At 36.9% G+C, this 23,900-nt stretch overlaps 1 protein-coding gene across 9 annotated transcripts in view; it reads left to right on the top strand.

Annotated features, from left to right (window-relative positions):
• The window catches only part of ATP8A1 (ATPase phospholipid transporting 8A1), a 256,747-nt gene that overhangs the window by 39,469 nt on the left and 193,378 nt on the right, over window positions 1-23,900 (top strand). For all 9 annotated transcript variants that reach the window (XM_063663611.1, XM_054484585.1, XM_054484583.1 and 6 more), the window contains 2 exons: window positions 3,338-3,383; window positions 18,879-18,919. In XM_063663611.1, coding sequence (XP_063519681.1) covers window positions 3,338-3,383; window positions 18,879-18,919 — 87 coding nt within the window. The remainder of the gene's footprint in view (window positions 1-3,337; window positions 3,384-18,878; window positions 18,920-23,900) is intronic.

Here is a 23,900-nt window from a genome sequence, read left to right as displayed (position 1 = left end):
GATAAAGATCAAATTTGTTAAATTGATATTTACCACTAAAAATGTTCCCTCTTTGCTATAAACTTGTTAATTTAAATACTAGGAGACTCCATTCATTATAAAACAGTTATTCAAAGTCTACAATGTGTAGGAACCAAATACTGAGACTATGTTAGTGAGTAAAAACTAGCCGTGATGGAGCTTAAATCCAATAGAAGAGATCGACATTAATCAAGTAATCACACTGGTGAGAATGGCTTGAACCCTGAAGGCGGAGGTTGCAATGAGCCGAGATCCCACCACTGCACTCCAGCCTGGGTGACAGAATGAGACTCCATCTCAAAAAAAAAAAAAAAAAAAAAAAAAAAAAAAAAAAAAAAAATTCACACTAGGCTATTAATGAGAATTAAATGATTGACATGAAGTCCTTAGAATAGTGCCTGGTATATAGTAAGTGATGAATAAATGTTAACTGTATTATCATCTGGAGATCCTTTTGGCTTAACAGTAGAAAATGGATTGCAAGGAAAACAGCATTTGTGCAGACAAGAATATTCTAGTGGTTAGTGTATAAAAAAAAAGATGTATTAGACTCAGCAGGTATGGTAGACATGGTGAAAAGTGAGAAAATGAATTTAGTACATTTTTAAGAGTAAAACTGACAAGACTTACCACTATCTAACATGCTACATACCCTATTCTATCCACAACCACTGGAATGTAAGCTCCATGCAAGGAAGGGGTTTTGTCACTTGTTACTGTAGTCTTGGCAGCAGTAACAGGGCCTGGCACATAGTCGGTGTTTAGTAAATATTTATTGAGTGAAAGAATGGCTTGGATAGGAATGAGAGGGAGACAAAGGTGTAAGAATGAATTTCCTGGTTTGGGTAAATGGATGGCATGTGTTTCCATGTCTGAGACAAGTACCAGGTCTTGGAGATTAAGGTCACTGGTTGCCTCGTGGACAGTTTGAGATGCCTTTGAGATTGCTAGAGAGATGTTAAAGAGGCAACCAGTTATAATCGTGGAGCTCAGATGAGAGTTTTGACAGATATATATTTATGTACTGGTTATGATTGAAACTGCAGGTATGAAAGAGTTGTAAGAAGAGAATATGGAGTTAGAAGTCAGGAGGGCCAGGGAGTAAGCCTTGAGCAATACCATTGCTGAATAGCAAGTAGGCAGAGGAGACAAGGGTCAAGGTACAGATGGCAAACCTGGCAATGATGTGATAAGAAATACCCAGAGAGGGAAGAGTTTCCAGAAGGAGGGAGTGGTTAGCATTGCATACTATGTATCCTGAAGTTCATAACACTGTTTATACAATACAGTTTATTCGTGTGCTGTCAATCTAATACTGATGATATTAAATAATTCATTAGCCCTCAGTGATAGTAAATGAATTCGGATTATGACACAGTTGAGGTATTTGAACTCAGAGAATAGCTTAATTTTTTATGAACTATTAGTTTTAGAAGGAATAATCTCATCAAGACACAAAAGTTAGATGCTTTCTTTTTGTAGGCATGGGATTAAAATCTGCCTATTGAGGTAGATTCTTAGTATATTCAACACACTTGTTTCATGACAAGTAACCTAATTCTGTGATGGTAAGATAGAGGAAAGAGATCCTCTTGTGCAAGAATTTGCTGTAGATGGAAAGTGATGTTTAAGATCGCCTTGGGTTTCACTAAGATTAAATTTCCTCTTTGAAGTGGAATGTTTCATTAATTAGCTTTTATTTATCTCCTTTAGTTGGAAATCTAACCATTGTCTCGTATTTTGGAAACATTTGTGCCTCCTTTGAATATCTAAATTTACCTTGGACTGTTATTTTTGATGAAAATTTATTTTGGATCACTTTCTAATTTTCTTATAATCTCTACTAACAAGCAAAAAGAATATTTTCAAAGTTCTATAACTACAAAATCTCTACTGATGCTACAAATTTAACAGAACTTTAAACATTTAAGAATCTTTTTTGGCAAACTGTGCTTGCTTTTGGAAGCAATAATATGCCTATTGAAAGTCTACATTAATACCCTTTTATTAGTGAGTATTTTATACTGAAAAGGAGTTCTAGTTGTGTTCCTGCATGTCTGTGTGGGAAGAATCATTCTCAACAATTCTTTCACAGAGGCATTTTGAATGTTTTGTTTGCATTTTGTGCAGTTCAGTAGCTGATTGTTTCCACAAACTGAGTGTATGCTGTCAGCTCTTATCTATTCCTCTTGGGTGTTGCCATATCCTGGAGTGCTAATCCACACTTCTAGATTTTTCTCTTGCAGTGTTTTCATATGCGCACTGTGATTCTGAAAACTGTATTTTTTCTCAAATGGAAAACTTAGGAACTCATTTGTTTTACATTTGTTCCAACCCATATTATAGTCAGGTACGCACAACTAAATTCAATTTCAGGCTTTGTATGATAGGATCTTTGAGCGAACAGAGTTAGTTACACTCACCGCTCTTCTGCAGTGTTAACGGAGTCTGATGAGTTACACTTGATGCTGTAAATTTAGATGGAAGCCATGGAAAACCTCTAGGTGAACCAGAGAGAAAATAGCTTTCCTGGGCACTCAGATTCTCACCTTTTCTCTGACCTTCTGTTTCTTCTTCTTACCCACTGCTATAAAACCTTGGCTTATGCAACTCTTCAAATCTACCTAGACTTAGACTAACTCACTTGCTTATTGTGTAATTTTGTAGGTGCTCTTGGGAGGAAGGAAGATATGATAAGATTATGTAATTCAATAGCTTTCAGTTGCAAGTGGTGGGAGGAGGGAATGCTGGGGAGCATTGAACAGGAGAGACTATACCATAGGCCAGTGGTAGATGTCGTTGGTTCAAGTCATTGGCAGACATCAGCATATCATTAAATTATAGACGATGTGCTCCGCTTAATTTGGTAATGAATTTCATTAGAAACTGAAAATATTTCAATACTATTACTAAACGGTAGTTATTATAGATAATTCTCTCAGGCAATCTCCTTTTTAAAGTGAGTTATTAAAGCAAAATACTAAATCAACCTTTCATACTTTTCTAGTACATTAAAATTTTAATCCTACCTATGTGCTGAGGTAAGATCCTCGTGAGGACCACAAACTTATGCTCTCAGAAGAGGAGCACTCTATGGAGATACTGGGGATTGTTCTTTCAGGTTTAAAATTCCTAGGTGTACTCTAATTCTTCCCATCACCGCTCCCCCATCAATGTATACTTTAGCATTGACATGAATGAGAAATGATAAAAACCTTGAGAAACAGAAGCTAAATCTTTTTTGGTATGAGTGCTCTCTTGTTTTAGTAATCTCATTCACATTTTCACAGTTGTTCTTTTTGCTTTTAAACTTTAGAAACGACATAAAGCTGATAATGCAGTGAACAAGAAACAAACGCAAGGTAGGAATTTTACATGCTTTTTTCTCATATTTGTCAAACCTACTTGTAGTATATACAAACACTTCAATTAATATAATTCAATTGCAAATAGTGTGCATCTCAAGTTTTTGTTTCGGGGTAGATTGATTTTTGCTTTGTGGCATTTGTTAGGATGACACTTAAACTCACTTTAAAGTGATTTATAGTGATAATACTTTTGAAAGCCAACATTTTAAATATATTTAAGTGCTTCATAGCAATGGTCTTTCAAATACAGTCCATAAAGTCTGCAGTTGTTTTGACAGTGTTAAATATTATAAATTTATTTTGCTTGTAATCTACAGATGTTATTCTAGAAAAGATGTGTAGAAAATAATCACATGTGATGTCACTTGAGTAAAAAGCATTTTGGAAACACTCTGAGTTATACATGCAGATGACAGACACTCCAGAAATAAAACAAAGACAACCAGGCCTGCTTCTGTACAGTGCATGGAATTTTGGCACAGCTCTTTTTGGATGGGGCTCATTTTGATACAGCCAAAAGCAAAATGATCTTCAATACAAGCAAATTGGCCATCATGCTCTAAGATTTTTTTTTTTTTTTAAATGCCCAGGAATGTGAGAAACAGACATCTTAGCTTATCTCTGAATGAGTTTGCCCCATCTGAGAATCTCATCTCTGAAGTTCTCTGATGTGGTGAGGATCAGTGATGTCTGCCAACATTATCTGGTATTTAGGAAGACTGTTTTTATACTGCTGATATTTCTATGGAGTCCTGTCAAAATTCTCTGCTTCTTTTTCACCACCTCCCACAATAGGCATTATATGCCAATTTTTAATACATTTAAGGATGATATATTTACTAATTAATAAATTTGCAAAATATTTACTGAGATGATTTTATTATGGAACATATAAGAAAGTATAAGACGGGAACTTCAACTTACAACTTATGAAGAGCTTATAACATATTTGTTGAAATAGGTACATGTAAAAACATGTAAAAGTACAAAGAGATGATCTGTGTGGAAGATGAAGGATTTGGACTACATAATCTCAATTATCTTCGGATTTTTGTGGCAAATCATGGTTTCTATGTCAAGTGCTATAAAAATTGGTAAGGAGAGAAAATTGTGGTGTATCTTGAGCTAGACCTTGAATTTTAGGAGGACATTGGATGAACAGAAAGGAATGAAGAAGATATTTTTATGTGTGGGTTGAGTGGGAAAGGAGGAAGAGGGGTTTTTCAGGAAACTAAGAAGACTGTAGGACTGCTTTGCTGAACCATTATTAGACTGCCAGGCGCAGAAAAGAGATTCACATCAGAGGGAAACAAAATCATGATTTAAAAGGTAGGCTGAGGTTGAATTGTATAGGGTCTTGAAGGCTAAGCCAAGGGGATTCCAACATTTCTTGTGGATATTGAGTCGCTGTTGAAGGTTTATGAGCCAAAACGAGACAGGCCGAACATGTGGGTTAAAGATGGAAGGCAGAATGAACAGGAGTAAGGGACTGTTAGAAGCCTGGGACAGAGCTACTCCAGGAGTTTAGTTGTGAAGGGACAAACACAGGAATTGAAAGGGAAAAAATCCAGACGTTTCAAGCCTGGTATTTTTGGCAATATGCAGTTTTTGCATTTGTTGCCGTATTGCTCAGAATATTCAGTAACAGCTTTTGAAACAGAAGTACATAAATGCTTTTCCAATCCATAATGTATCTTGTAGCAGAGGGCTCCTATATTCAGTGACTGGCAGTTATTGATTTTCAAGCCTTGGCTCAAGAAGTTGACATAGTGCAGTTGAGGTGTGGTCACCATAGCTATGATGATTTTGGGCTACCATACAGGTGCTCCACCCTTCTGGGTACGTACTTACCTCCAAAAAAAAATTCCTTTGTCTACCATTCAGATAAAATTTTATTTCTTGACTATCCATCTTGGTTCATGAGTCCCCTTCATAGATTAACAGGATTGGCCCTATGGCTAAATATGAGAATAGGCAAGTGAGAGGAAAAGCTTCTATAATAAATATATATAAAACTCAATTCAAAAATGAAATATTAGGGCTTAGCTATAAAAACCATTTCAGTCAACAGAATACACTCCGTATCTGTAGGTTTCTCATCCTAAGATTCAACCAATTGAAGATCAAAAATAGAAAAAAAAAAAAACAAAAAAAAAACGAGGCCAGGCGGGGCGGTTCATGCCTGTAATCCCAGCCCTTTGGGAGGCTGAGGCGGGTGGATCGCCAGAGGTCAGGAGTTCGAGCCCAGCCTGGCCAACATGGCAAAACCCCATCTCTACTAAAAATACAAAAATTAGTTGGGCGTGGTGGCAGGCGCCTGTAATCCCAGCTATTCAGGAGGCTGAGGTAGGAGAATAGCTTGAACCCAGGAGGCGGAGGTTGCAGTGAGCCAAGACCGTGCCACTGCACTCCAGCCTGGGTGACAGAGTGAAACTCTATCTTAAAGAAAAACAATGCAACAATAAAAAAAATACAAATTTAAAAATATAGTATAACAACTATTTACATAGCTATTTACATATTTACTATTTACATTGTATTAGGTCTTATAAGTAATCTAGAGATGATTTAAAGTATGTGAAAGGATATGCATAGGTTATATGCAAATACTGCACCAGTTTATTTAAGGGACTTGAGCATCCATGGATTTTTGTATCCATGGGAGGTCCTGGAACTAATCCCTCATGGATATTGAGGGGGGACTGTACTTTCTTTCAGATCTTATAAGTCCCATATCCAAGAAATTATGGCTTTTATGTTGGTAGTTGAATTTGTTTCCTAAGAGAATAGTATATTTTTGTTTTCCCCTTTGCTGCCTTTAAGTATTGGTCTTCTTGGTTTGGCAGTTGATAGGAGATAACAAAAATGTTCGAATAGGATACGGTTTGCTGTCAGATAATTCAGATTGCTTAACATGAAAGCCATCTGTTATTAGACCAGATGAAATTCAATTTGCTTTTCTGAACTGAGGCAGAAGTGGGTGTATAGGAGTCGGGAGGGAGGAGTATTTTTGACAGGTAATTAATTTTTGATGGACATCTGAAGCATCCAACTCATTTTCATTTTGTCAATGTTTATCAAGTACACATAATGTGTAAGAGACATTTTTTCTCAGTCAAATGTTAACCCTTTTATATTCACAGAGAAATGAATATTTTCTCTCCTTATGTGAGGCATCAGAGGGTAACACTCTCATTCCTTAGCAAGTTCAGAAATATAAACTTGTCTTTTTATTTCCAACATTTTCAACCATTTAACTGAAAACTGATGCTTATTGGATGCCCTATTTTCACTGATAAGTTAACTCAGTCAGGGATCGAATTATGGAGCTGAGACCTAACTCAGAACCTCACAGTTGTCAACACCACTTCTGGAAACAAGGCTTGCCCCAGAGATATATAAGCTGGTTTGGTTGATGATTCAGTGACCTGATGAATATAAAATTGTGTATTGTTTTCCAAGAACCTAGCTGCAGAGGGAAGACAGAGTAGGTTGACGCTCAGAAGTCCAGGGATGTGAGTGAGTCTTGATGAGCTTTATGGTTCACCCCACCCAGAGCATTGTGGCTGCTTCTCTTTGCTCCAGTATTTTTGTTGTGTAATGGTTTGTGCATACTAGATAGGAACACTGCAGAGGGAAGGTCCAACTCTTACTCAGCTTTGTGTTCTCAGTAGCTCCCAGACCAGGGCCCTGTCTTAGCAGGTGCTCTCTATGTGCATGTTAAATGAACGAGTAAATGAACCACTCTCCGGATAAATACTTGAGTATACATAATAAAGGAAGGAGAAAGACTGGAAATGAAAAGAAGCCTTCCTGAAAATTCATTATCTGGAGTGTGAATAAGATGAAAAGCAGTATTTTCATAACACTGTGTCCCAGACTTTCACAGTCACTGATAAAATCCAAATATGGCAGAAGTTCTTGCCACTTTTTTATCTTCTCTGTCAAAGTCACTATATTATCATTTAACCCTTGCTTCACCTTCTGTGAACACAATACTTTGTCTACTGATCCCTTCCATTACTCAAAGCACTGCCCTCTTCAGAATGCCCTCATTTTCCTTGTATCTAACCTTACTTTCATTTCCTCTGATCTCTTCCCTCGATATTTGAACTCAGATTTTGGTACAGCCTCCTCCATGTGTCTACACACACAAGAGACCATCTCTCATTGTTTTCTCTGAGATGAGTTGTTCTGCCAAATATATCTCTGCAGAAATTTATAAATTACAAATTTATAATTGTTATTCTAATATATGTACATTGAAGCTAATCCCCATATGAATTTATTGTGGTGATTGAGCTAGTTTTTATTTTAACTGGTAAAAATATGCTGTCATTTTTTATGAAATGCCATGATGGCTAGTCAATATTTCAAGTGGAATGACAACTTCATCTACAATCACAACATGGAGGCCTAGGAAAGGATGGAGTTCAGGTGCAAACTAACGTATTTGGGAAAATTTGTAAATGCTTCCTAATGAGTAAATTTGCTTTTTAAAACCCCAGGTGTATTCCCTGAAGGATGGTCTGTATACATTCTGCATATGAGAATGTGTGGGAGATAGAGCTGCGATCCTTGGCAGCCCATTGATCAACTGGTTTGATGCTATAGTTAAATGAAGGCTAAATTGTTTAATATTGTACCTTATTTTATTATGATACTAAGCATTAGAATAAGTAATAAAGCAGTTTTCTGATTATTTAGAAAAGGTCACATGAAATTCTTTTAAACTAGACACATAGCTAAAAATAATAAATCGACTCATATTCACCTATATCTTCCTTCCCCAGAGCTACATCAATCAGCCGTTTCTGAATGGAGTTGAGTGAGTGACAGCTGATAGCCACTAACAAGACTACTTCCCTGCAGGGCACATAGTTGCTTATCTCCCACTGGAAACCATTTCACCTTTAAAGTCCTTTGTGAAAAAGGTGTTGAGTTGATGTGGATTGAATGTGTTTCAGGTTGTTACCCATGAAATGACCTACTAACAAGGCGGAGTTCATCTGATTCAATTCATTTCAGTGCTGTTCAAAGGGATGTATTATGCTAAGGGACTTAAAATAGCAACACCTTTCTTGCCTGCTGAAAAAGAGAGTGTTGCTCCCTTTTTGTCTCTGGAGGTACCCCCACATCTGCTCTGTTCAATAGACCTGAACATATACTCTGCCACGTGTATGTTGGCTTACCTATAAATGGTTTTTAGAAAGTAGTGTTTCAATGATCTTAGGGACTTAAAATTAAGCATATTTATGGCCTAAGTAATTTCAGACATCTGTAAGATTTTTAATATTTTCAGATTATCACAAAGATCTGAGTATTATGCAAATGCTAAGATCTAACCATTGAACTGGTTAGATCTTTAGTAGTAGCTCTGGATGGAAAGGAGATATTTGTGGTGAAAGACAGTTCCAGGTTGTCTTTCAATTTTTTTTTTTTTTTTTTTTTTTTTTGCACACAAAGGAGCAAAACCCATTGAGGAAATTTGGGAAGATGGTTAACGTGAGAGGACTGATTTTATGGTTGGCTTTACGACTTTGCTCTGTGCTTTATTCGTGTATGTGCATACTCCACTCACATTGTCTTTTATTTTTAAATTTAAACCAGGTAGTCTGCTTTCATGGGAATTTTTCTCTCTCCTGTTTTTGCCAAACCCAAATAAGTTATATTAACATATTTTCTGGGAAAAATGGGTGTGATTCAAAGTTAGAACATTTGTTATTTTACTTCAGAAAGTCTTTATTGAACATCTTTCTTGTGTAGGACCCTGTGTAGAAAATGCAAAGAGAAATCATACTTGTCCTACAGGAAATTATAATCTTGTAGGGAAGATAAGATGCAGACTGATATAATTCAAGGTAAAAAAAAAAAATAAGGGCCAAATGAGAGATGTAGGGATTCCAAAATGCCATTTGAGGGGTTCATGAAATAAGAGCGGAACTTTGGTAAGCAGATATCAGGATAGTAGCTGTGAGTGATGCAGGGTGAAAGGACTAATATGAGCATTACTGTGGAAGTGGGAAGACATGAGATGTACTCTGGAAATAGCAAATAGTCTGTTTTGGCCAGGGCATAGAATCCATGTCATGAAACAATGAGGGGCAGGGACAGGGACAGGGAGGCAAGTTAGGGTCATTTTTCAGAGTCTTCTGAAAACCAGGGTGAGGAAATTGGATGGAATTCTGTAAAGTATGGATAGGCTTCCACTTGTGCTTTTGAAAGAATTTGACAGCTGTATGGAGAGGTGGCAGGGAGAGGCACAGAGAGATTGATTTTCTTATTAAGGAGGGGGACAGGCAGTGTCAGTTAGAAGACAAAGGAAAGCACACAGTGGATAGATTCAACTGGACCTGGCAGTGGAGAGAAACCCAGTCAAATACCAAGTGCTGCCAAATCAAAAGACCAGGACTGAGACACCCACTAAATCCAGCATTTAAAAGAAGTAGCCATTGTTCATTTTTCTTAACTAGAGAGTAGTTGTGGAGCTCTGAAAACCGAAGCCAGATCGCAAGGAGTTGTGGAATGACTGATGGGTGAGGCAGTGGAGGGAGTTGATTTCTTTCAAGGAATTTCTAAATTAAGCAGAGGAAAAAGTGAGGGACTCATGACTGTGGGCAGGAATAAGGGAAAGCATTTTGAGAATAGGGTATTGCTGGTCTTTGTGCTCCAATCACGTCGTGCCACTTATATTGATTTTTAATAAGCCATTGGTTCTCAAATTTGGCATCAGAATCCCCTGGAGCATTTGTTAAAACACAGATTGCTAGGACTCACCTAGAGTTTCTGTAGGCCTGGAGTGGGGCCCCAGAGTTTCATTTTTAAACTCTCAGTGACACTGCTGGTGAGGGGGGTCATACTTTTAGGACAACTCATTTAAAGGTTGTATAAATGAGTTGATAGAGGTAATATCAACCAATTTGACATCAATATATGTATTACATGGTTGAATAAGGAATCCAGGAAGTTTCCTTTGTCTTTTGTGTCAGTGGACACTAATGGTTCAGCCAAGCACCTGGTAGTTTAATGTAACCTTTATAGGCAAGTTTATACAAGAGACTCTTCCTGTGCCGTGTCAGTTTGTGCCACACTAAGGCTTTTGCCTTAAAGTTGTCTTTCAAAGTAGGAGTCTGTATAGTGAATAAAATAATGTTTTAATGTTGGCATATTGGCTTTCCTTCTTTGCCCCAGTCAAAGCCATAGTCTCAGCTATACTACAGTCCTTGATGACCTAAAATTCCTCTTAAATGCTGACTCAGAGGAATTGGAGCACACTACATTTTCTGTGGTTTTACTATTACTCTATGACGACAGTAGTGTCATTGTCTTTTTGGATGACTTGCCTCTTGTTACCCACTTAAAAAATGATAGGCTGGGTGCGGTGGCTGACGCCTGTAATCCCAGCACTTTGGGAGGCCAAGGCAGGCAGATCACAAGGTCAGGAGTGCAAGACCAGCCTGACCAACATGGCGAAACCCCATCTCTACTAAAAATACAAAAATTAGCCAGGTGTGGTGCACACCTGTAATCCCAGCTACTCAGGAGGCTGAGGCAGGAGAATTGCTGGAACCTGAGAGGTGGAGGTTACAGTGAGCCAAGATCGTGCCACTGCACTCCAACCTGGGTGACAAAGCGAGACTCCGTCCCCCCCCAAAAAAAATGATATTATTGCCCAGGGAGGGCACCCCAGTGACACTTTTGGCAGTAGCCCCAGTAGTAGACCATTCTGATTGGGGTGGTGGGTGGGAGGCGTGCTTCTCTCAGAGAAGCTGATGTTAGAGTGTAAGTTAGCACCTGCACCTGTGCATTGTTTGATTGGGTCCTGAGAAACTGGCCACTTCCTCCAGGGCCTTTGAGGAATCCCGAATGTTCTCTAACAGAATGTTTTCATTTCAAAAAAGAAACCTATTACAACAAAGCTGTTACCTTGTATCCTGCTAAATAAAAACAAGTTACATTTGAGGTAATTGTTTAGTCTGAGCTCTCCCATGGCTGGAGTGTCAGACTAATTAGGCTGTTAGAAAACTATAGCACGTGTGTTTGGTTGGAACTGGTGGAGGAGTTTTGCATTTAAAACAATGAGCCGTCAAAGCACCATACCACCAGCCATTCTGACAATCCTGTCGTAACTTATTCCTACTCCCCTTCACCAGGCTTCTTTAATCATCTCCGCTAGGCTCTTAGCGCTTTCCATATATTGGAGGAATGTCATCTTCCTAAATGAAGGTAGGAAGGAACACAGTCACCTCCTCGTTGAAATCTAATCCGGTTATATTGTGAATGGTTTCTTGAACACATTCTAAATGTACAAAATTACATTGGCCTTGGCTGTGTAATGTGAGGTTTACCTAATTATCTACTGAAATGAATACATTAAAAAAAAAAAAAAAAAAAACCTGTAGAGTCAGAATAGCATCTCTGTTACTCTTGGCCCAACAACCCTAAATGTTCATCACAGTCCGGGCATTGTTTCTTGCTTTCTCTAAACTTAGGTTAGTGCTGGGTCAGAGGAGGTTGGTGATTTAAAAATAGCTAGATTGCTAATTCAGTCACCGGCATAATACATGTGGTGGTGTTTATTTTCATTGTTCTAAGGACTGGGCGTTTAAGAACCAGTTCTAAAAGATAACAATGAATTATAGGATTGACTTGTTTCCTTGGCCAGCATTCAAGTCTTGATTTGTATGGAAACTTTTTTTTATGTTGTGAGCTGATTTTTAACTTTATCAGAGTATACTCATCTATATTCCAAGATGACGCTAGCCTCAAGTTTGTGTATTTCCTTTCTTCATTTCTGTATTCTGGTTTTGTATTTCAAGAACACAATAAATGGGGGATGGGGTAGAAGTACGTCCTCATTTCTAAGGAGCCTACCAGCACTGCAGATGCAGCAGGCCCATGCAGCAAGTGTTGAACAGCAAGGTTCTGTAATATTTTCAAGGAAGTGTTACTCTAGTTAGTTAGGATTCCAACTCAGTGTCGGGATGTAAAGGTAATTTATGCTTTCATTAATCCAGACCACTACAGCCTTCAGAATAAATATCAAATACTCATCAGACTGACAAAATTCAAGGAATTGATAAGTTTGTGCTTGTCTCAGTTTATAGTCAGTGGAAATTTATACATTGCTGGTAAAAGTGTGGAGTGCTATAGATTCTTAGGTGTCTGGTTGTATCTGATAAAATTGCAAACTCAAATGCCCCAGAGTCAGCAATGTTCTCTGGGGCATTCTCTCTTATAGGGTATAATCATGTAAATATATTTCATTGCTGTGGTAGTAGAAAAAAATAGAAGTCAGAATTTGCACGGGGGGGGAGAATAGTTGAATGCTTTATGATGCAGCTGTTGTGGAAAATTGAGTTGTCTCACACAGGGCGAGGACAGCTTTGTGCCTATCTCTAGGACACCTAGAAGTGTGATGCTGAACACTGCCTAAGACAAGGACGAGATGGACTAGCTGGTGATTTATAATGTGCTGTTTAAGGTTTGAAACTCCCTTGTAGCCACCCAAGACTAGTTTCTCTACTCAGTTTAAGCATATATAGAGATTGATGGCTTAACTAGTTTTATTGGCTACACAGTTTGCCTTGGCTAGTCAACTAGAGGGTAGAAAAGACCCCACTGGAAACTTTTGCCTGGGCTTTCCTGAAATTCAGATTTCACATACATACCACGGAGCTTCAAAACCCATGTTGAGGGTGAAAGAGAAGGGATCCTGGGGAGCCGTGCCTGTCAGTTTCTCAGGCCTCTGATGCTTTTCTGGGCTTTCATTTTCCTGCTGTACCATATCCTTTGCCTTGAGTAAAGTCTTTTGTGAATACATCCTGTGAAGTCTTGTGTGTCCGCCTAATTGTCCGACCCGTTGTAATCGACACATCTATGCCATGGAATATTTTCCAAAAATGAGTTAAATATCTCTGCTTTTCATTAAAGTATTTATGGCATGTTGAGTAGAAAACCAAGTGGCAGAGAAATTTTAAAAGGGAAAGAAAAAACAAAAATGTCCATGCTTGTCTAGAGAAAGGTGTGCGAGGATTCATCAGTTAGTACTCCTTAATGTGAGAAAGTGGCCTTGAGAAGAGGAATGTCAGCTTTTACCTTGTATACATACCTGTCTTGCTGGAAACATGTATTGATTTTGTCATTTGGTAGAAAACGTTGAATATGTATTTAAAAGTTTCTTAGATGTGTATGTTTGGGTGATATGCCACATTTTTCTAAATATTTCTCCAGTAATGAATTGAGAGGGAACATTTGGGTGGAGAGGAGAATGCACTGTTTGGCTGGAGACAAAGATTCGCAAAAGGTCAGTTGGAGAAAGGAGGTAAATAAGTTTGAATGTGGAGAGAAAATTGATCAGAGCAAGGTTGAGGGAAAATGAGCACGTACAGAAGATGGAGGCGTCAAGCAGATTTGAAGGAGGACGGCAGAAGTGCAGCGGATTTGGAGGCGATTTTCCACGTAAGTGCCACTGGCTTCCACTATCTGTTATTGAGTGAAGACTCTCTGGCATAATCTGTTGGATCTGAGAAGCCTGTGGTGACACTTCCCATGTGTTAAATGGAACCCAACAAAGTGGATCAGGGCTATTTTTACATGTCAACTAACAAACATCTGCAAAGTCACAGCATGTTGAGGAGGGCTAGATTAAATTACAGAGCTGGAAGGAGTGGCCCTGAGCTGATACCAGAGAACAGTTTGTGTTAGTGCCTCTGAGGGTTACATAACCATTTCTAACTGCTTGCACTGAAAATTGGTTTAGTCACTTACAAAACTGAGATGTCTATTTTAAGCAAATGTTAAAATAGTTCATTGGCATCTTTTTCTGTAGCTATTTTTTAATTCAGTTATAGTTCACATACCGTATAATTCACCATGTTGAAGGATACAGTTCAGTGGTGTTTAGTGCATTCGCAAGGTTATGCATCGATCACCACAACCTTAATTCTAGAACATTTTCATCAATCCAAAAAGAAACCCTATACATGTAAAGTCATTCTTTCTTCCTTGAGTCCCTTGCAATCACTAACCTACCTTTTGTCTCTATGGATTAGTCTGTTCTTGGCATCTTATGTACATGGGATCATACAATACATGGCCCTTTGTGTCTGGGTTCTTTCACTTAGCATATCTCCAAGATTCATTCATGTCGTTGTATCCACACTTAAATTCTTTTTATGGCAGAATAACATTCCATTTAATGGCTATACCACATTTTGTTATCCATTCATCAGTTGATAGACATGTGGGTTGTTTCTACCCTTTGGCTATTATGAATAATGTTTCAGTGAACATTCATATACAAGTTTTGTGTGAACGTATGTTTTCCGTTCACTTGGGTATACACCTAGTAGTAGAATTTCTGGGTCTATGGTAACTGTGCTTAACTTTTTGAGGAACTGCCAAAGTATTTTCCTATATAACTATTTATTAAATGTCATGTTTATGTTATTTTTAACATGAGCCCTACTAGGTAGTGGAGTTGTGTCTCTAGTAAATCTATAACTGTTAAAATGGTTTTATATGATCCTATGACAGATAAGAATATTAGTGGATCCAGCATTCCACCCAGCTAGTACTTACTGAGCACCTTTATGTCAGTGTGTGCTGTGTGATAACACTGGAACGGTAACAGTGAGTATAATAGAGAAGGTTTCTCTTGTCATGGATCTTATAATCTGGGGGAAGAGACAGCCTTAAATAATCCTGTTTAATTAAGTATACAGTAAAACTGTGATGCTGTGATAAGTGTTCTAAAGGAAAAGTGCACGGAGCTCATTTAGATTTCGGGGTGAGAAGGAAGGACTGGGTGTCAACACAGTGTCCCCTGAGAAAGTGCTGTTAAAGCTGAGATCTACAAGGTGTGTGTACAAGTTAGCTAGGTGAGGATGGAGGGAAAGAGAATTCTAGGCATGGAAACATGTGCAAAGGATTTGAGACAGCAGAGAGCACGGTGCGCTCACTACAGAGGGCATAAGGAGGATGTGTTGGGAGTGGCAAGAAGTGATGACGGGAAAGAAGCAAGAGTGCTTCATAAAAGGCCTTGTAGATGTTTTGATTTATTTTTTGAGCCTAGGGAAGCCAATTGAAGAGTTCTGAGCAAGGGGTGACCCAAGTTTGTGTGTATGGACTGATACATAATAACATGTAATTATAACATTTATGTAAAGTCATCATAGATAATCCTTATAGCTACACTGTAGAAACTGAGTTTGAAAGAGATTAAGAATGAATTCAGGAAACTAGCCTGAGGCTAATACAGACATCCAGTTGGGAGGGGGTGGTTCCTTGAACTAGGGGTGCTGATATTGGTGATGGTGGAGAAGATTTTTAAAATATTGGCAGATTTTGAGATGCTAAAGGCATAAAATCAACAGGAAGTTTTTAGTAGTAAAAATTATTCCAGATTTTCAAAGGCATTTTTCTGTAAGAGTTTTAAAAGGGGATAAGTAGGGAGGCATATGAGCATGATAAAACTGCCAAAAAATTATAATGCAGCATTGTTCACAAAGAAAAATTAAGTTGCTTCAAAAGCATTGCTACAGAAACAACAAAATAAAAGTTAAAAAAACTATACCCAAACTAATAAGTGAATGTAACAAAATTACAGGATGACAAGGTCATTCATTGTACAAAAATTTAATGCATTTCTAAATACTGCCAATGACTGGAAAATAGAATAAAAAATAGCCTTCATGAGATTAAGAAAAAAAATAAAATATCAAGAATTAAATCTAGTGAAAGACCCATTCACAGAAAACTACAAAACATATGCAAGAAAAATTAAGATGTAAATAAATAAAGATAGCTTGTCCATGAATTGGAAGACTTGAGACCCAAGTCAAATTCCAGGAAGATAGCGTGTTCTCCGGAGCTTATTCCTCCTGTCTAATCTGAAGTCTTAATCTTCATGTCAAATATCTTGATTTTAGAAATATTGGACACTTATAGTTTAATTTTACTATTAAAATTTTAAAAAACTAAGTATTACCATTGGGATAATTACTAATATGAGATAGGATCAGAAGGAAATAAGTGGCAATAAAGAGCTCTAGGCACTATTGACCAGTTTTTCCTAAATTAATGCAAACTTATAGCCCAGTCACTCTGTCAGTTGATCTTGGGTGTAGTGGATTTGAACAGGACTTTACCATCTCTCTTTGTTACCATCTCTCTTATTATATTGTAGCCCTGGGTTACATGATTAACGGGGAGTATGCTCTCATTTATGTATTTATTTTTATTTTATTTTATTTTTGAGACAGAGTCTTGCTGTGTCACCCAGGCTGGAGTGCAGTGGCGTGATCTTGGCTCACTGCAACCTCCCCCTCGCAGGGTCAAGCCATTCTCCTGTCTCAGCCTCCTGAGTAGCTGGGACTACAGGTGTGCGCCACCATGCCTGGCTAATTTTTTCGGTGTTTTTTTAGTAGAGACAGGGTTTCACCATGTTGGCCAGGCTAGTCTCGAACGCCTGACCTCAGGTGATCCACTCACCTCGGCCTCCCAAAGTGCTGGGATTACAGGCGTGAGCTACTGCTCCCGGCCCTCATTTGTTCTTTATGCTTTGATACAACTTATTTTGAGGAACATACTGTTGGACTCTGGCAGAGACAGCACCTCTTGCTTTTCTACCAGAGGCTTTTTTGACTCCGAGTCAGAAGCTCCAAACCCCTACTGCTCCATGAGCAACATCGAGCAGGGGATTTACTCCTGGGATCAGTTTGGGTGAGCTCTGCAAGCATTAGAGTCTTGTGTTTCGGGATACAGTGATCAGTGTAAGGTGCCTGTGCTTTAGATCCTTGGTCCATACCTGTTTAAGTACTGTAAAAATTGGTACTTTAACTTCTGCGGTTAGGATATTGTACTGGAAATACTTTATTTGAGCTCTCTAGCTTGGAATGATTATTTTTTTAAATTAATGAAGTTGATTCACCAAAATGCACTGTGAGGTATTCATTAATTTGTTTTATAAGCATCTGAATGTCCTATATACCAAAAGTGCTGCAAGTACAAGTAATAAAAAAAAAATGCTAAGACATAATGTATGTGTTCAGGGAATTTAGAAACAGAAAAAGATAATATTTTAATTTAAATAATTTATATTGTGACACTGATTTCAAAACGTTTTTGTTTTTAATTAATATTAAATTTGCTATTTAACATTTTGGGAATTATTATTGTGATCGCTTTAGAGGGTTCAGGCTTCATCTATCCCAACATCAAAAGAAACTGAATCTCTTTTTGTACCTATAAATTATGCATTTTGCAAATACTTACTGAGTAGCTACTGTGTGCCAGGTACTGTGCTGTTTCCAGGGAATATAATATTAAAACAAATATTAAATGCTTTTCCCTCATGGAATTTGCATCTGGATAATTTGTTGATGGGCCTTGACATATTTCTCTCCCTAAGTAATAAGTGCTGTGCCGGCTACCTCACGTACTCTCTTATCCTGTTTTATTTTTATTTTTATTTTTTGGTGTTTATTAGCATACGCAGTGTTATAGCACAGACAACATCACAGGAAAAAGAAATTATACTGGATAACCCTACTGATGTGAAGCAGTAGCGAAACCCTAAGAAATACCTACCCATCATTATTTAATAGTAGCCTCTTCTTTTGCCTTTTTTTTTTCTTTTCAGAAAACCAAATATAGAAAATTTGGATTTTTAGGGCCAGGTGCGGTGGCTCACGCCTGTAATCCAAGCACTTTGGGAGGCCGAGGCGGGCAGATCACTTGAGGTCAGGAGTTCGATACCAGCCTGGCCAACATGATGAAATGCTGTCTCTACTAAAAATACAAAAATTAGCCACACATGGTGGCGCATGCCTGTAGTCCCAGCTACCTGGAAGGCTGAGGCAGGAGAATGGCTTGAACCTGGGAGGCAGAGGTTGCAGTGAGCCAAGATTGTGCCATTGCACTCCAGCCTGGGTGACAGAGTGAGACTCCGTCTCAAAAAAAAAAAAGAAAAGAAAATTTGGGTTGTTTTTACTTTTTGTTGTTGTTTGTTTTTTTGCATTACTATAAACCTAAAGGTACAAATTCTTTCTCTGTTGGCTTTATGTGTTAAATTTTTACTAAACTATTAGAAATCTATTATTCTGTGCTTGTGATTTTTCTTTTTAAACATTGCTACTCTTGTAGCATCTGAAATGTTTTTAAGCTTGTCACTTTTTCACATCATTTTTGTGGCTTTCTCCTCCAGCTGAGCCCCATAGTTCCTCTATGTGCTAAAGAAAGCCCTTGGTAACACCAATGAGATTGCTCTCTGTTAGTGATGTTATTGTGGGAGCTAAAATATACGTTGATTGTTTCTAATTTTTGTGTAATTTTACATATTCTTGCTATCATAATTAGATTTTTAACCTATAAAAATTGCTACTAGTTATTTTGACTGAAGCTATTCGTTTAAAATGATTATTTCATCAGAAATGGCCTTTTCATAGTAAAAAATGTTGTTTAAAATGTCACCTTTTCTCTTTCCAGTTTTAAGAAATGGTGCTTGGGAAATTGTCCACTGGGAAAAGGTATGCATTGATTTTTATTTTGTTCCAGGAGAAGTGCATAGCGGTGTACTCTAGTATATATAATTTTTTGTATAATATAAGTAAATATCAAGAATTTTACTAATATAAAAGCTATTTAGTAATGTAAACATGCGTGGAGTCTTCAGTCACATTCTTTTAATATTTCTGCTGTATTATAGAAAGACTTATTTTGAAAAATTTCTAGAACTTTTTTCATAGTATATTTTGAGTACTGTTATCACAGATTTTATTTAACCATGAACTGTTTTGTGTTGTAATTTTTTGCTTTAATCATCTACTGTCCAAGTAAAAATAAGAATTTGAGTTCTGATATTTTACTTCTGCATATCTTACTTCAAATTCATATAGTGAGACTAATTACATTTACTTACCACTAATTCCTTTAAAACAAAAATCTTACAAATTAAACATTGTCTTCTAATGAAATCAGTTCTTTAACATCAAAGGTTAATTTGTTTATAGGACCTCTAACATGGCAGTTAGTAGGTTAAGTCATAATTTAACAAATGTTATTCAGGTGTTTATTCTTTCCAGCCTTCACTTTCAAAAGGTAAGCAATTATTATTAGTTCTCCCTTAGTTCTGGAAGAAGGTTTAAAATCTAGTCATCCACAAATGAATAGCTTTGGTAACTTGGTAAAAGACTTTTTGGAGGCTGAGCCGCCCTTCTTAGGGCACTTTATTTCCTGGGATTGCCAGGACACTAGAGGTGTATCTCACAGGACAGTATCTTGCTAGGACAATCGAAGTGTAACCAACAATTTATTTGCACTCCAATACTTCCCAGCTGGTTGAAGTCCATGCCCTTGATTCTACCTTGTCATGGTCATCTTGTATTTCTGCAGGGGATATCTTGTACCCCCCAATTAAAAATTAATTAAATTTCTGTTGATTTTCAATCAGTGGCTAGAATAGAGACTGACATCTCCTCTTTCATATAGTTGAAAATTTACCCGTATTTTTTCTTTGGTTTTTGACATGAGAGCAACAAATGGGAAAATACCTTGGTTGTGTTTTATTTATTTCTGTGATAGGAATCTCTTTTTCAGAAGAACAAAATAAAAATGCTAAAAGCAATTTCAAAATAAGTTTCTTTTCTATTCTTTTCTGGCACCTATGGAATTAAACATTTTAGAAAGAAGACAGGTAGGATATAATCAAGTGTGATAAATTGAATTTTATTACAAATGTTATTTTACCTGGGGTTGTCAGTGTAGTTAACATAAATATGCATGCTAATAAATAACCTAGGCTGCTTGCTCAGAAAATAAACAGAAAGTCAGGAGATAATAATGTACTACTTCACTCTAAACCTTTAAAATGTCTTATTTTCCTAATAAACAATCATTATTTCAAGATCGTGCTAACCTACCTGGATTATTGTAATTCTTACTTTTCCTTTTTTTGACAGACAAATCACCAGCCAGGATTACCCATAATAATAGCATTTTCAGTCATCTCGCAGGTCAATGGCACACCTAACCTAGGGATCCCATTTTGAGATAGAGAAGGACAGAATTTAAAGTGTTGCCAAAAGTCATCCAACCCAAAAGAGCTGAAGTTATTTAATAATTAGAATTATAGAAGTAATTAGAATCACTAAAAGTTGGTTCAGTGATGAAATCATGATAAATATTCAAAAATTAACATCATTCTTAAGTTGGCAGTATCAAGTTTGAAAATAAAGTGAAGAAGAGGTCTCATTCCCAGTGGCCTATGGGAGGCCTACAAGTAAATTTAACGTATGTGTATGACCTTTGTAAAGAAAGCATCCAAACTTTGATATTCAAGATTCATACAAATTTACAAGTATGTCATATTCCCAGAAAAATTAAAAGTGAAATATCACTTGTTACAAATTATGAAGTAATATAATCCCAGGGAAATTCTTATATTTTCCTCAAGAATTGACTAAATTTTTCATCTGATTTTCAAAAATAAACAGTTAAGAAAGTAGAATATATTTTGGAAAAATGAACAGTGTGCGAAGATTAACTACAGGTGAAATGGAAAGCAAAAGTTATTAAAATACTGTGGTTTGTTTGCAAAGATAGACATTGATGAGTAGAATAACATGGAGCAGATTTAAGTAGTATAGAATAAAATATAGTGCCATGAAATAAGGCCTGTTTAATATTTGAAAAAGGAGGCAAAAATTATTTTTTAAAGAATTGTTATCACAGATTAGCAGTTTTAAGAAATAGTATTTGAATATTTATATCTAAGTCACAACCTATACTAAAATAAATTTCAACTGACTAAAAGAGTTAAATGTTAAAACGTTGTTTTTAGAAAACGTACAAATAGAATAAAGACCTTAATAAATATTTGAAGAAGAGCAATATCTCAAAATCTATGGAATTAGATTATATAAATTTTAAAACTAATACACAACAAAAACTGCCACAAATAAGTAGGCAGGCTATGTGAAATATTTGCACCAAATAGGACAAATGATTAAGATCATTGTTATATAAATAAGAAAACTTGACAGTAAACCAGAAATATGATAATCGACCAGACTTAGTATAATATTCAACCTAATAAAATTTGCAAATTTAAACCATATTGAAGTTTCATTTGCTACCTATTCAATAAATAAAAACAAACATTTCAGATTTATTTTTATAAAATATTTTATTTACATACTATTGTGAACAAGCAGTTTGGCTATTTATATTGAGAACTGTGAAAACGGGATTCTGGAAATTTATCCCAAGAAAAGAATCTTAAAGTTGGAGAATATCTCCACATGTATAAAAATGTTTATTGTAGCATTATTTACTTATAATAGCAAAAAACTAGAACATATGGAAATGCAACAATAGGGACAGTTTTGTAAATTATGGCATTTTATACTCATATATTTTGTGACAAGTAAAATCTGTAATGTCACATGGTGTAGTAACACAGAAAAAATTATACTATTCATTCGACAAGTATTTATTGAGTGCGTATGCCAAGCAGTGAGCTTAAAGCAGCAAGCAAGACAAATAAGGTTCCTGTATCATAAGATATAATCATAGGTGAAAAAAATAGTCCTATGTACACTGAAATACTGGCTTTGTAAATCGTTTATTGAACAAGTGAGCAGGCACAAAAGCAGCCTTACTTGTTGGGATAACAAGATTTTGAGGCAAGTCTTTTCTTTGCCTTATATGATATTATGTCCAATTAAAAATAAAATCAATAAACCAAAACCAAGAGTGTCATCTACATGCCAAGGTAATATGATAGACCTTAGTGTAAATGGGCTTTACTTCAGGACTCTTTCTCTGCCTTTCTAAATGTGTGGCTACTGTGGTTGCTCTTTAATGATCCTCAAAGGACCTACAAATTTGCCTAGCATACATCTAATCATTCACAGCTGGGCAGACTTCAGCTCTCAGATATTAGTGGTTTATTTCTCCAGTTACTGCCCTGAAACCTTTTCCCTGTTGCAAAAGGTTAACTTGCAGATACATAGTTTTGAAAGAAAGTATTGTAATCACAAAGCCCTACACAAGGAACTACATTGTGACTCCTGAACAGTAAGCTGCTGGCTTCATTGCTCTTGCCACAGATTATTTCTTTACAATGAGGTGCAGCTAACACTGTTCACAGGTTTTTGAGATGTATGCAGGTGGAGAATTTAGCCAAAGAATCTTGGAATCAACATATTCTTCTGGCTTATTAAGGAAGCATGGCATGGTGGGCTGTATGCATGTGTAAAAGTTACTCTGTAAAGCCACTTTAATGCATGAAGCTTCCACCACAATATGTATTTCTTTTTTCTTTCTTTTTTTTTTTTTTTTTGAGATGGAGTCTTGCTCTGTTGCCCAGGCTGGAATGCAGTGGCGCAATCTCGGCTCACTGCAACCTCCGCCTCCTGGGTTCAAACGATTCTCCTGCCTCAGCCTCCTGAGTAGCTGGGATTACAGGCACCCGCCACCATACCCAGCTAATTTTTGTATTTTTGGTAGAGACGGGGTTTCACCATGTTGGCCAGGCTGGTCTTGAACTCCTGACCTCAGGTGATCCACCCGCCTCAGTCTCCCAAAGTACTGGGATTACAGGTATGAGCCACCATGCCCAGCTAATAGTTGGATTTTTAAATCAGGCTATTGCAGCCTGATAATCTTACTATTTTACATAATCCTTGATGTTGCTAATATGAGTGACTTCAGAAAGCTGTAGGTAGTGGACTGAAAGCCCTAAACATTTCCTTAACTTTGGCATTTTGGGGACTAAAATTGCTTTATCATGACATTCCTCCAATTAGAATATATATGATTAAAGCATTTTTGTCATCTTGACTTTTTCTTCTCTTGGTTCCTCTTATGCACACACAGGCTGGAAGGGGAATGCTGTATTAGGAGCTCAGAACCCAAAAGGAAAGACAGGTGTTTGGATGTCTTTTGATAAATTGATCTTAAACATAGACATTCTAAGGAGTTAATTTCCCTACTTTCCTTACAGTAAAGAACTTTAGCATTCATTGATTTAGCATGCTTTAGTAAGAACTTCAGCATTTAGTAAGCCCCTGGTTTTCCCAGGCCACTGGGGTACCATATAAATTGTTACTATTTTATTGAGTTTAGGAACCACAAGCGCTTCTTTTGTCTTACAGTGAGTAAAGATGTTGGAAAGCAGCACAATCAATTAGGGCTTTGTTTAAGTCTGACTGTTAGACTCTAACATGATAGTGTAGAGGATGTGATGCAGATTTTGTGAAGCACATAGTTGAATTTAAGAGGAAACATTAACACACAGGAGTTGATTAAAGAAAATTAAATGGTAACCTGGATGCATTCTAAGTGCCATGATTTCCGAGAATTTACATTTTATTATCTTTCTGTCCGTGAGTGTAATCACAGCACCATCACAGCACTATTTTAAGGACCAGTTTACATTTATACTTGCAGTTTTTAATTTTTCCTGTTTGCCCTTTTTTGAGGTAGGGGGTGTTTGATTCCAAGATC

Source organism: Pongo pygmaeus, chromosome 3 (genome assembly GCF_028885625.2).
Source record: "Pongo pygmaeus isolate AG05252 chromosome 3, NHGRI_mPonPyg2-v2.0_pri, whole genome shotgun sequence".
In the NCBI taxonomy this organism is placed as follows: domain Eukaryota; kingdom Metazoa; phylum Chordata; class Mammalia; order Primates; family Hominidae; genus Pongo; species Pongo pygmaeus.
The sequence above is the reverse complement of the archived record's forward strand: the minus strand, read 5'-3'. Positions and strand labels throughout refer to the sequence as shown.